This window comes from Callorhinus ursinus, unplaced genomic scaffold (genome assembly GCF_003265705.2).
Source record: "Callorhinus ursinus isolate GAN/ISIS: 27379988/994484 unplaced genomic scaffold, GSC_fseal_2.0 scaffold44, whole genome shotgun sequence".
Lineage (NCBI taxonomy): Eukaryota > Metazoa > Chordata > Mammalia > Carnivora > Otariidae > Callorhinus > Callorhinus ursinus.
This window is the reverse complement of record NW_027397106.1, coordinates 1829933-1843341: the sequence shown is the minus strand read 5'-3', so window position 1 is coordinate 1843341 and position 13409 is coordinate 1829933. Positions and strand designations below refer to the sequence as shown.

At 42.6% G+C, this 13409-nt stretch overlaps 1 protein-coding gene and 1 pseudogene across 4 annotated transcripts in view; one reads left to right on the top strand and one right to left on the bottom strand.

Moving 5' to 3' along the window:
• LOC112832313 (cyclic AMP-dependent transcription factor ATF-7) overlaps window positions 1–13409 on the bottom strand; it is an 86360-nt gene that overhangs the window by 6534 nt on the left and 66417 nt on the right. For all 4 annotated transcript variants that reach the window (XM_025882937.2, XM_073881931.1, XM_025882938.2 and 1 more), the window contains 7 exons: window positions 12716–12853; window positions 8590–8747; window positions 7448–7547; window positions 6807–6920; window positions 6042–6194; window positions 3645–3842; window positions 2324–2432 (listed from right to left, as the gene is read on the bottom strand). In XM_025882937.2, coding sequence (XP_025738722.1) covers window positions 2324–2432; window positions 3645–3842; window positions 6042–6194; window positions 6807–6920; window positions 7448–7547; window positions 8590–8747; window positions 12716–12853 — 970 coding nt within the window. The remainder of the gene's footprint in view (window positions 1–2323; window positions 2433–3644; window positions 3843–6041; window positions 6195–6806; window positions 6921–7447; window positions 7548–8589; window positions 8748–12715; window positions 12854–13409) is intronic.
• LOC112832314 (large ribosomal subunit protein eL33 pseudogene) lies at window positions 11021–11397 on the top strand (annotated as a pseudogene).

The window sequence follows — 13409 nt, the reverse complement described above, 5'->3', positions numbered from 1 at the left end:
ACAGCAGGAACCAAATACATCTTTGCTGTAACAAATAAGTAGCTTAATGGATTGCCTGCCCCTCAAAAGTTCTTGAAGGGATTGAGCAGAAAACTTACTGTATACTGACTTCACACTGATGAATACTCAATCCTTGCCTTCCTTTCCCCATCAAAAGGATTTGAAATGTTGATCACTAAACTTCTGGAAACACTTTCTTATCCCGGTTTCCAGAATGCCACACTCACTACTCAGCTTATTTCCCTCTTGCCTTCTTGGTAGCTCATTCCACCTTATTTGTGGGTTTCTTCTTCTTTCTCTGACCTCTAAGTGTTGGAGTACCCCAGAGCTCGGTCCTGCAACTACCTTTCTTCTTTCTGTCTGTGCTCTTTCAATAGCGAAACCATTTCATCTGGTTTTGTGGCTTTAAAAACTAACTACACGCTGCTGACTCCCAAAGTTTTATCTTCAGCCTTTCCTCTGAACTGCAGGACCATATAACCAGCCTCCACTTGATACCTCCGCCTGCAAGCTTACGTTCAGCTTGTCCAAATCTGAGCTGCAGACACACCTCCTAATCCATTTGCTTCTACACTTTCCTCTACTTCAACTAATGGCAACTCCACTGTTGCAGTTGCTCAGGCCAAAAACTTTGGTGCAGCTTTTGATTCTTTTCTCATATACACCACCCCGTCTGGCCCATCATCAGACACTGTCACTCTAACTTCAAAATATACCCTGAACTCAACCCCTTCTCACCATTTTCAATACCACCATCCTGGCCCAAGGCTCCACCGCCTCTTGCTCACATGATTGCCACAGACTCCTAAATGGACTGCTTGCTACTGCTGTGCCCTCCTGCACTCTCTAACAGAGTGATTCTCTTCAAATGTAAGTCAGACCAGTCATGTCACTCTTCCTCTAAAAACCTTCTAATGGCCCCCATGTAGAGTAAAAGCCGAAGTCCTCACTAGGACTGATGAGGCCCTATATAAAAATGTTCCTGTTAGCTCCCCTACCTCATCTCCAACTACTCTCCATCCCCGGTTCTCTCCAATCCAGTCACACTACCCTCCTTGATGTTCCCAGAATGTGCCAAATGCATCCCACTCTGGGTCTTTGCATTTGCTGTTCTTCCCGTTGGCAGTACTTTTTCTCCCATATAAATGCATAGCCAACTCCGTCACTTCCTTAAAGTCTTTATTTCTTTATTCAAAAGTTTTCTTTTGAATAAAGAAGAGTGAAGGTTGAAAAAAATTTCAACCCTGCTGCCAACATTTCATATTCCTCTTTCCTGTTTTATTTTTTCTTCCAAGCATTTACTCTTATCTAATAGAACATATATTGTACCTATTTATCCTGCTGATTGTCTGTTTCACCTACTAAAATATAAGCCCCTCAAGGGCAGGGATTTTAATCTAATCTATCTGGCTTCCTATTATATTCTCAGTATATAAAACAGTGCTTGGCACAGAAGAGGCTCAATCAGTATCTGCTTAATAAATGAATGTATCCTGAAGTACATATTAAAATTAAAATTTAAATAGAAATGTTTAAAATGAGTGATGTGGTTATTACTCTTTTTCTATGGGAACACATCTCTGAAATGATAAAGACAGTGGAAAAATAACTTAATATATCAAAATTTGATAGCCAAAATTTCTAGGAATTTATTAAATTTGTAAAGGAAAATGTTTTATTAGCTTTCACTGTCCATAAGCAAATTATTCACAGTAATTTTAATTTCAGGACTGTGCTTGTTCCGAGCACGACTCTATGACCATCTCTTTCTAGCACTACTTTATGTGTGCACATAGGTTACAAACTAAAACCACCATGGGTCCATCATTAGAAAGATAAAATATACCCTCATAGCACAATGCTTAACAAACGCCAATGTATCATCTGTTGTTTATATTCTCTTGAGGCCAAGATAGCATCTTTGGAATAAGAAAGACCTAGATGGGAATCTTGGCTCTGCTACTTCACCAACTGTGTAACTTCAGGTACATGACTATTCTGAGTGGTTTTCTTGTATATAAATGGAGGCAATATCTATTTCATGAGAGAATTGGGCAGATGGTAGAGGGCCTAACACAAAGTAGGCACCCGATAAATATTGCTACCCTTTATCTACAACTACGATAGATAATTAGGATAACTCTATATGGTTCTGAAAACAAAATTATTTTGTAGGACTAGCTGTTCCAGAAAGGCTGCTCACTCATCAGTGTGGATCCCTCCAGAACATTCAGAATGGGATTATAAAATTATAAACAGTTGAGACACTCGGTACATGTAGTTTACTGACTGACTACCCTTGCTTAGGTTGTGAGCCACTCACCTAAATAGCCTTGGGTCTTTTTCTGTAGTGCAGTAACCGGGCAGTCTTTATGAGCTAACAGTAGCTGTTTCAACTGAGCCACCTCATTGCGTAGCAATGTGACTTCATTCTGAAGAGGGAGGAAAGAAAAGAGCATCAAGAAAAAGTACCCTCCACCCCTGCGCCCCCAGTGGCTGTTCCCACGGTGAGGACAGAATGCTGCCTGGATTTTCTCCCCTGAATCTGGGACACTCCTCATCCCGCAAAGGCTTCAGACAGCTCAGGGCCAGTACACTCATGAATTCACTGACAGGAGCTGCTTACAGTGAAAAGGAGGGATTTATAATAGAAACATTATTCCTATTTAGGATAAACATAATCATACCAAAATTAATAATGCATATGTCCTCCGACTAAGAAAGCCTACTTCCAGGAATCTATTTAACAAAACTACCTACTCAAGTGCATACAATGTTAACTATACCACTGCTGTTCTGGCAAAAAATTAGAAACACTGTAAATACCCATACCTTATAATATAACCACACTACAGAATATACTACCATAGAGCTATTAAAAAAAATGAAGTAGATTCTCTTGACACATGGCCAGATCTCCAGGAGATACTATCAACCTAGTTATGTTAAAACAAACACACAGTCCCTCCCTGACGACCCCACAAAAAGTATAAATGAAAAAAATATTTAGAAATACATATATGTCTGGTAGGTACACACCAAACTCATCCACAGGAAAGAATAAGATTGGGAAAGGCATACTGAAGAAGAACTTTGGTTTTGTTCTATACACTTGTGTGTGCATGTAGGTATACATGCTATATACATAAATATATTCATATATACCTTTGCAATGAAATCTTATAATAAGTTATCAAAAGAAGGGAAAATAATATTCAAGAAAATATCTGGATTATAATTTTTCTATTTGTGCTCGTGTGGTTTTTTCTTTCTTTCATTAAGCTGCATTATCCGGGGCAAATACATTTCCCTTTGGGTGCTCCATGATCCCAGTCGGATTCTACTGATGACCTAAAAGAGTACCCTGGGACAATTAATCTAATTCCCCCCATCCAAATGGGTCTGTGGATGATTCAGACTCTAGCAACAGGTTTGGGAGTAGATGGTGAGTCTTTTCTAACCCCTGGGGAAGATATTTCAATTTTGACAGTTAAGAGTTTCTTTCTGCATTCTTCCTGGCACATCTTCTGGAACACTCCTAATTTAAAGAGTTATCATCTTCTTTTATACTGTTTCACTTTTTTCCGATTCAATCTCACTTTCCAGATTCATCAATCCCAATAACCACCCAGGGACCCACTCACACTCAGCTGAATGTTCTGAGAAGTGAGTTCCTCTGCCTTCTTCTCGAGGGAGGACACCCAGAGCTTCCGCTTTTGACGGCAGCGGGAGGCTGCAGCCCGGTTGCGCTCCAGAAAACGCTGCCGCCGCTCATCAGGATCTTCATCCACTGTGCGTCGCCGTCGCCCTCCCGTGCTGGGAGTGGGCTGGGCTGGTGAGACCTGGGGCCCAGAAAGAGGAGTTACTTGAAGGGAACATCAACCCTTTGCAAATTAAACCTGATGTCAGGTAGGTTAGTAAGCTCTGGTAAAGATCTGGTAAAGGGATGTACCATTCTCTGTAACCAGAGCATGTCTCATCACCATGCCCCTGAGTTTCTCTTCTCTCTGCCTCTCCATTTCCTTCCAGTCTTCTCAGCCCCAAACTTAGAAAAACCACAGCTCAGGTGGAAACTGATTATTTCTGAGACAGACAGACAAGATGAAGCGAGCGTCACTTTTTGTTTCTTAACAACAGGGAATCTTCCTGTAGGAGGGGAAACCGTAATGGGGGCTGGGTATCGGGGGAACTTTTAGGGAGACAGGAATAAAGATATTTGAGAATCACTGATTTGGACAAGCAATATATACAAACAATTGAATGCTACAACAAGTTTCAGAAAAGGAGGAAAGACTTTACTACCGGTGAGATACTGGCTATCATGGAGAGATATGAATTGGTACATTCTTATTTATAGTCAGTTATTAATCATCCTCAGCAATCACCCTCCCCACCTTGTTTGTTCTGTTTGTTTTTATGCAAATTTCTGGATCATCTTTCCTTTCTATTAGCTGGTATGTGTTCAGAGAAGATAGACCAACTTTATAAGAGCAGGCAAAATTAAAATGTAGAAAGGTCAGCCATCTGTATAAAAGAAACTATATAATGTAAAACAATGCCAAAAACAAATTCTTCCTGGATCTGTTGCTCTTAAAAAATATCTATATTAGTAGTTCCCAAGGGCCAGAGCTCACATCAGTTGCATGAGACTAAGCATGAGCTTATAAAAAACAGAATCTTATACTCCACTTCAGGCCCTAATTCATGTTCTCCATTAATATAGATAATCAAGAGGCAATTTTATTTATTCACACTAATATTCTCTCTCCCAAAAGAAAAAATGGAGAAGAAATTTCAAACTCAATTTAACGAGCTGGAGGCCTTGGGTCATTGCTTCTCACTGTACTATGGGAAGTTTATACTAATTCTCTTGAGACTTTCAATTTCCTCTTTGTCTTGAGCTTGGTGGAGCACATGGGAAGACCAGCGCTTTAAGGGGATGGGGAAGGGAAACGGTAGGTTCTGACTCTCTCACAGTAACTCAGCAGCTCAAGCAGGGAAGAGAGCTGAAAGAACACCAAGGGAAAGAAGGGAAGAATGAGAAAGAAAGGGATCAGCGGTGACTAAAAAGGAAGTCACATCATTTTCTTGAGAGGGCAGCAGCACAACTCAGGCAAGGTGGCTACTGCTTTGCCATTTCCAGGGACTGGCATCGGAAGGGGTTCTAGGAGGGCGGGCAAGCTCAGCTTCCAACAAGAAAACTCAAATGAAGGCTTTAGTTGTTGGCCAAGCTTTAAGGTGGCATATGGCCATTAAATGTTAGGACATGTGGTGGTAACTGATGAAGCAGGTGGTGACATCAGAAAAAGGGGCTGGACAAAGATGTAATTCTAGAAACCCATCTCAGGTTGTTGTCACCTGTCCAGTGCAGATACTACAAAAACTAAGGCCTATTCAGTTTTCAAAGAAACTTATTAAAACTGAGGCTTCCTTGGGAAAAGAACAGGGCATATAAAAGGGACTGCTCTAGCTTTAGTAAGATTTTCATTTCTCCGTGATAGAAAGGGATTAAATGGATAAGGAAAAGGTGTTCCATTATGTCTATTTACTGAGCCATCTTAGTACTGTGACACCCCATTTTACTCATATATTGTTATTACCTAATTTTGGCCACAAAACCTGATAATCAGGTAAGTTTTTTTGGTTCTTGTTTTTGTCTTTGTTTTGGTTTATTTTCTGTAAGACTTAACGCATGGGAAAGAGACTGGGGAGACTCCTTTGGCGCACAAAGTGGTTTGAGTCAGGTTCTGTCACATTTTAGAGGGTTCTGCAGATACGTCATTCACATATAGAAAAAACCAAAAACCAAAAATTGAGACCTCTTCTGTGCCAGCTCTGCATTCTCCAGCTTGTCTGATGTAAATATAACAGAAGAGTAGATAAAGACTGGTGCATTCTGCCACTGTCAAACTGTTAACAAGAACCAAAGCACAAGAAGATGCCCAGAAGACTGAAACCCGCTCTTTCTGCTCCTTGAAAACTAGACATGACATAAAGTAACGGTGACACAGCAGGCTCCCCCGTCCAAGGGCCCAACTGACCTGTGGCTGGGCAGGGGATGGGGCATCAGGGTGTTGGATGAGGAGCTGGCTCTGCTCAGGACGGGCTGTCACCATGGTACTGGCAGTACCCACCACCATTCCACATCCACCATTGATTGAGGAGACTTGGTGGGTTAGGGTGGCTTTTAGTCTCTGTAGGGAACAATAATAAAAAATCGCTTGTCAAGGGTTAAGATTCTACCAAGGGTGAGAAGAGAGGGTTAGATTTTAATACTGATCTTATAGATCACTAAAATTTCCACACCAATTTGCCCTTAACAGAGGAATTAAAGGAAATGACAGGGAGAATGTGCACCTGGATCCCTAACATGCCTACTCTGTTCCTTGGCTATCATCCTGGGCACAGTTGGAGGGTGGGGGTTGTTGAAGTAATAGAGTCCAGATAAAAGCTCTCTCCTGGAACCTGGCCAGGTGCTGGTTATGCAGCTATTCACCTCTTGGCCAGCTCTCCTGCCCACTCATCCACCCTCCATCTGTCACCCTGGAACTGAAACAGCAAGCATTCCACTCTAAACAATCTGTGCTGCCTCTTTTCACTGCCATGGTCTATGTACCAGGCTCTAAAGGTGGAAGAGAGGAGAGAGGAGTCATGAATCAGGGTCTTTTCTTCTCCAGACCCCACTGCAGGGCATCTTTAGCTTTGCAAGCCCCAGAAGGTTTCTTTGCCTGGCTCACTTGAAAAACCGAGGCTGATAACGCTTCTTTCGAAAGGGCCAACACTGCCCCAAGCTGGGATGTACTCACCATCTTGGCTTCTGATGGCATAGGGTGGCCAGAGGGAGAAATGGAACCACTGCTGTTAACTGGTGGGCCAGGGATACCAGGAATGTTGGGCACCATAGACACAGGTCTGGCCAGCTGGATCAAGAGGAGGAGGAAAAACCAGAAGGGAACATAATACTAGTGGTGGGGCAACAGCTCCAAAATGAAGTGCTTTGGAGACTGGCGTGTCAGAGCCTGTTCTGTGCAGCCTGTCCAGAGGGCACAGAGGGACAGCCTGGGAAACACCTTTCCCCATGGAGCACCACAGGGTAGGGAATCTAATCCTTTAGTGCTGACAATTTCTATGGGAACGGCTGGGGCTCTATCTTGAGGAAAGTGGTGGGCAATGTGGGAGGCGCTAAGTGCCAAGTGAAATCAACCAATCAGCAGGCTGGCAAGATCAATTCCTAGACCAGGAGCCAATTGTCCAGATGAGTCTTTGTCTAGTGTTCCACAGTGCTGGATTGGCAGAAGTTAGCGGAGAGTTTAGGCAGGCTGCCACGCTCAACTAATACAGACCAGAGCCCATGTTTCCCTGGGGCGCATGTGTGTTTATGAGCATTCAGGTGGAAGGGAGGGATTAGTGTGTCGGTAGGGTTGGCTGCCCCAACTACAGAGCTCACCGATATAACAGAAGGCATCTGTACCGGAGGCCCTGGCAGCACAGGCATAGTCTGTCCATTAGCAAGATGCATGACGAGAGGGAGGGAGCCAGTGGGAGACCTGAGGAGACACGAAGTGAAATGCTCATCATACAGACCCTTTTGTCTATGGATCTTCCTCCTATAATTACAGCAGATTGCCCAGGCTTCTCTAGTTAGGGAAGCTACACGGCAACACTATAAATTCTTGACACTGTCATGAACGTGGAAGAACCAGGGAATGCCACTTACCTTACCTTACAGATGGACAGATGGCCAGAAATGGTAAGATCTTTACACTTTGCAAATTAAGCAAATACCACTGAATTCAAACGGGTGGGAAGTTAATCCTATTAAGATTTCAGAACAACGAAACAAACATCCCTACCACTGGCATGTATAAATTCTGTCTTGCCTTAGCTGGGACTTGGACCAAAGTTGTCATTTTGCAAAGCCGAATTATGTCATATGATAGCCAAATATGAGTAAGTTTCTCTTGTTCCTTTGCATGTACTGCTCTACCTTGTCCCCAAAAGATGTCACTTTGTATTTTTCCTCGTGGGTCCAGAGAACAATAAGCTTTAAGAGGCTGAATCCTGACAATAGCCTCTAAACCCATGGGTACCCGGGGATAGGAGCTCAAGTCATCTCATTAGGAAGTCTGTATGGACCATGCCAGGATTGAAGACAGACAGAGAAACAAAATTAGGGGTAGCAAAGACCAAGAACCCCAGACTGAGGGGGAACACCAGACTCAAAAAGATGACTTAATGGGTTTCAGCCCATCATTCAGTAATGCCCTCCAAACCTTGTACAGATTGAGGCCAAGAACTAGATATACTTCCCTGTGTGGCTTCCACCATTATGATGAACTTTCTAAAGTTTTAAAGATTCTTCTTTTAGATCAAAGAAAAGATCTAACCTCCAAATTCAGGAAGTATTATCCCCAAATAAATACTTGCTTGTTTACTAACAAGGTAAAGGAGATGTCTGCTTATGGGGGGATATTTTATTTTGAGAGACAATCTCACTGACTCGTTCTGAGTATTCAAAAACAGTCCCTGTTTTTGTTTTACCAAGTACAAAAAGGTTCAGGCTCCACTGTTTCTCCCTGCTTTACTTACCCCAGCTGCCTGTTGGATGGTGGAGCCTGTGTGATGACAGAAGTTGGGGAGGGAAGGGTCGGGTGAAGTGGATCATAGCCCAAGTGGAGAGGTAGGGAGCCAGGGCGCACGATGGTAGGTGTGGGGGTAGAGATCACGACAGGCTTTGGGGCCACCTCCTGAGGAGAAGAGACCAACAAAACACAAGATGCTATATGCGGCTGCTTATAGGAAATTATGTAGCTGGTTAAATGTAGTACACATTTACTGGAAAGAGCACTACAGTGACTCATGTAAATCATGCCCTGACTCTATCATGATCATGGACCCATACTTCACTCGCCCATTCAATAGGAATGCTGAGTTAAGGCTTTTTGGCTATCTCCCTTTCAGGGATGATTGCTTTATGAATGAGATGAGAGTTGGAAAATCACTTGAAATCTTTATAGAAGCACCATAGTGCCATATAAGTTCCAAGGACTGTCATAATTTTTCACTCTTATTCCGAATCTGATGTCTGAGTGTCCTCTGATCTCTAATGAGAAAAGGCAGGGTGTAAGACTGGTGATAAGGCAACCTAATATCTCCTACAGACATATACCCCCACCCCCACCTTTTTATTTTAGGTAGCCTCCATGCCCAATGTGGGGCTTGAACTCACGACCCCGGGATCAAGAGTCACACGCTCTACTGACTGAGCCAGCCAGGCACCCCCAGATGGATCCCTTTAAAAAAGGCCATGGAAGAAAAGGCTATGGAAGTTTAAGGGTCATGTTGTAATAAAACAAACTGCTTCCCACTGTTAACTTGTTTGGGACCTTAGTTGCTAGTGGCCACACTGGCCCTCACACATCTCTAGACAACCTTTAGGACCTGGTTGCTAATGAAAAGGGGAGGGAGGAGGGACCGTTGTAATGTTTATGGAAAAAGTAGTTTGGAGAAGTTATCAAACCAAATTTGGAGGGAGGTAAAATGAGGTACAGATGCTCTACCCACAGGGAACATTAAAATTAATAACCCCTGGTAGAGCAGTAGAGATTGGAAAGAGGCATGAGGGGGCTTCTGAGGTTCTGATAATATCTGGGTGCTGGTTACACAGGCTGTAAACTTCGTGAAAATTCAGTGAGCTATATATTCACAATTTGTGCACTTTTCTGTACGTATGCTATATTTCAATAAATTTTGAAAAAATACTACCTCATAAAAAGTTTCCTTTAAAAAAATAATACTCAGGGGCGCCTGGGTGGCTCAGTTGTTAAGCATCTGCCTTCGGCTCAGGTCGTGATCCCAGGGTCCTGGGATCGAGCCCCGCATCGGGGTCCCTGCTCAGCGGGAAGCCTGCTTCTCCCTCTCCCACTCCCCCTGCTTGTGTTCCCTCTCTCGCTGTCTCTCTGTCAAATAAATAAATAAAATCTTAAAAAAAAAATAGCCAGAATTCTAGATTTTCTCTTTGAGTCACTAGAAGCCTTCCTTTTTTTTGTTTTTTAACTTTTTTAAATGAATTATTTATTAATTACAAGAGACATTCTGACATATGCACTGATGACGTTCATTCTCTTTTAATGTGGTTTTGGCTTAGCTATCTTAAGTGCTGCATATATTTGGACAGGACTGAAAAGTATTATGTGTACATGTGTGTGTAAAAATACATACATATATATGTTTATATGTATACACACATATATACACACATACATTAATACAGAGAGAGCAAGCATAAGACCAGCTCTTGGGCAGCATTTCTTAGAACATTTGGCCTTTAGCCCACAAGGGTAAAACGTATGAGGGAGTATAAATTATTTGTCACCAGGAAAAATCTCTGGTAAACCTAGGAGCACATCTCAAGTCCAAATTTACATGATTAAAATTAAGCTGCCATGTAGTTTAGACGCCTTCCTTCTAAGACTTTTTTCCGGGGCACCTGGGTGGCTTAGTCATTAGGCATCTGCCTTCAGCTCAGGTCACGATCCCAGTGTCCTGGGATGGAGCCCCGCATCTGGCTCCCTGCTGCGTGGGAAGCCTGCTTCTCCCTCTCCCACTTCCCCTGCTTGTGTTCCCTCTCTCACTGTCTCTCTCTGTCAAATAAATAAAATCCTGGAAAAAAAAAGATTTTTTTCCAAAATCATTTAATGTCCAATTTATTAATTACATAAGTTTTCTTTCCCACTTAATAACTGAAGTACAGGGGTGCCTGCGTGGTGCAGTTGGTTGGGTGGCCAACTCTTGGTTTCAGCTCAGGTCATGATCTCAGGGTTGTGAGACTGAGCCCCATGTTGGGCTCCGCGCTGGGCGTGGAGCCTGCTTGGGATTCTCTCTCTCCCTCTGCCCCTCCCCACTCCTCTCTCTCCTTCTCTTAAAAACAAACAAACAAACAAACAAACAAAAAAACACTTTTTCCGCCATCTTGGAGTCTGTGGAGGCCTACTGGGAACAGGACTCCTATAACGCCAAATAATGTCTGGAAGGCTATGGTCCAAGGCCATTTTTGCTGGCTATAAGCGGGGTCTCCGGAACCAGAGGGAGCACACAGCTCTTAAAATCGAAGGTGTTTATGCTCGAGATGAAACGGAATTCTATCTAGGCAAGAGATGTGCTTATGTGTACAAAGCAAAGAACAACACAGTGAATCCTGGTGGCAAACCAAACAAAACCAGAGTAATCTGGGGAAAAGTAACTCGTGCTCATGGAAACAGTGGCACGGTTCGTGCCAAATTCCGAAGCAACCTTCCTGCTAAAGCCATTGGCCACAGAATCCGTGTGATGCTGTACCCCTCAAGGATTTAAATTTAATGAAAAGTAAATAAAGGTGTAGATTTGTTCTCTTGTAAAAAAAAACACCCCACCCCCCAAAAAAAAACCCCAAAATAACTGAAGTCAACATACATAAAGTACATTAATCTAAAGGATATAAATAAATGACTATATATGTAACATCAAGACAGAGCCCATTTCCAGCACCCTAGAAGGTGTCCCTTCCCAATCCACACCTTCCCTCATGAAATTTTTTTTTTTAAGGTTTTATTTATTTATTTGACAGAGAGACAGCGAGAGAAGGAACACAAGCAGGGGGAGTGGGAGAGGGAGAAGCAGGCTTCCCGTGGAGCAGGGAGCCCGATGCGGGGCTCGATCCCAGCACCCTGAGATCATGACCTGAGCCGAAGGCAGATGCTTAACGACTGAGCCACCCAGGCACCCCATTCCCTCATGAAAGTTAAACATTTACTTTGAGTTCTATCATCATCAAATAGTTTTGCCTCTTCTTGAACCTAATGTAAATGGAGTCATGTGTGTACTTTTGTGTCTGAATTTTGTTGTTCAATATAACTTTTGTGGGATTCACCACATTGCTGTGTATGTCATTGGTTCATTCTTTTTTAATGCCATGTGGTATTCCATTTTATTTCATTTATTTATTTTTAGAGAGAGGGGGGTGGGGGGAGCAAAGGGAGATGGAGAGAGAGAATCTTAAGCAGGCTCCATGACCAGCATGAAACCCGACGTGGGGCTCGAACTCATGATCCTGAGATCATGACGAGCTGAAACCAAGAGTCAGGTGCTTAACTGAGCCACCCAGGTACCCTCAGTATTCCATTTTAGAAATATACCACAATTTATTTATTTATTCATTCTCTTATTGATGGACATTTGGACTACTTCAGTTTTTTGACCATTATGAATACAACTCTTATGAGCATTCTTATATACTTTTATATAGTGGACATATGCACTAATTTCACTTCCATATAGACTCAGAAGTGGAACTGCTGGGTCAGAGCATAGGTGTAATTTATACAAGTCTTCTAAACAATGAACATTATTTAAGTATAATCAATCCTGTATCACACATTATTTATACAACTAATGAATCAAAACTTAATCTACCTACCAACTAACATTTGGGATAATTTTTTCTTTTTAAGATTTTATTTATTTTAGAGAGCGAGCGAGCGCGCACTCAAGTGAGCAGGGGGAGGAACAGAGGGGGAGGGAGAGAGAATCTGAAGCAGATTCTCCACTGAGTGCAGAGCTGGACACGGGATTTGATCCCACACCCTGAGACCATGACCTGAGCCGAAACCAAGAGTTGGACGCTCAACCAACTGAGCCACCCAGGCGCCCCTGGGATAATTCTTGGTAGAGAATTTACCTTTTCCTTGAGTGGCGGGGAGCAGGGACTAGAGGCAGGGCTATTAGGTGGGGATGAGTCTACCTCCACTGGCTCTTCTTCCTTGATTTTGATGTCTGGTGTAGAAGGCAAAGACATGTCAAGGGGCCCAGCAGCAGCCTGTTAAAAGAGAGAAATAAGCAAAGTTCAACCCCATGATTCCCTACAGGCTGAATCAAAATCTTTCCAGGTTCTTTTCTTTTTTTTTTTTTTAAGTAGGCTCCACACCCAATGTAGGACTTGAACTCACAACCCTGAGATCAAGAGTCGCATGTTCCACTGACTGAGCTAGCCAAGAGCCCCGAGAAAATATACTTCTAAGTTCAGCTCTTGGTCAAAGAACTGACCTGTAAGTCAAAGAAGTATGAAACCTAGATTTTATGTACAACTCTGGCCAGATCATTTTACGCTTCTCAGAACTTCTGTTTTTCTAACTGTAAAATAGAAATAATGCCTGCTTCACCATGGGTGAATACTTATAGAGATTCTGAAAGGAAAAAAAAATACTTATAAATGTTTATAAAGACCCTGAAAGGAAAAAAAAAAGATGTCATTTAAATCCATGCAAATATAATTATATAATTTTTCATGAAAGTAAAATGATTCCTGAATCCCGTGCTTGCCTATTTCCAACCAGCTCTGCTGGCCACTGGAGAACTGTGGGCACTTTTTCTGC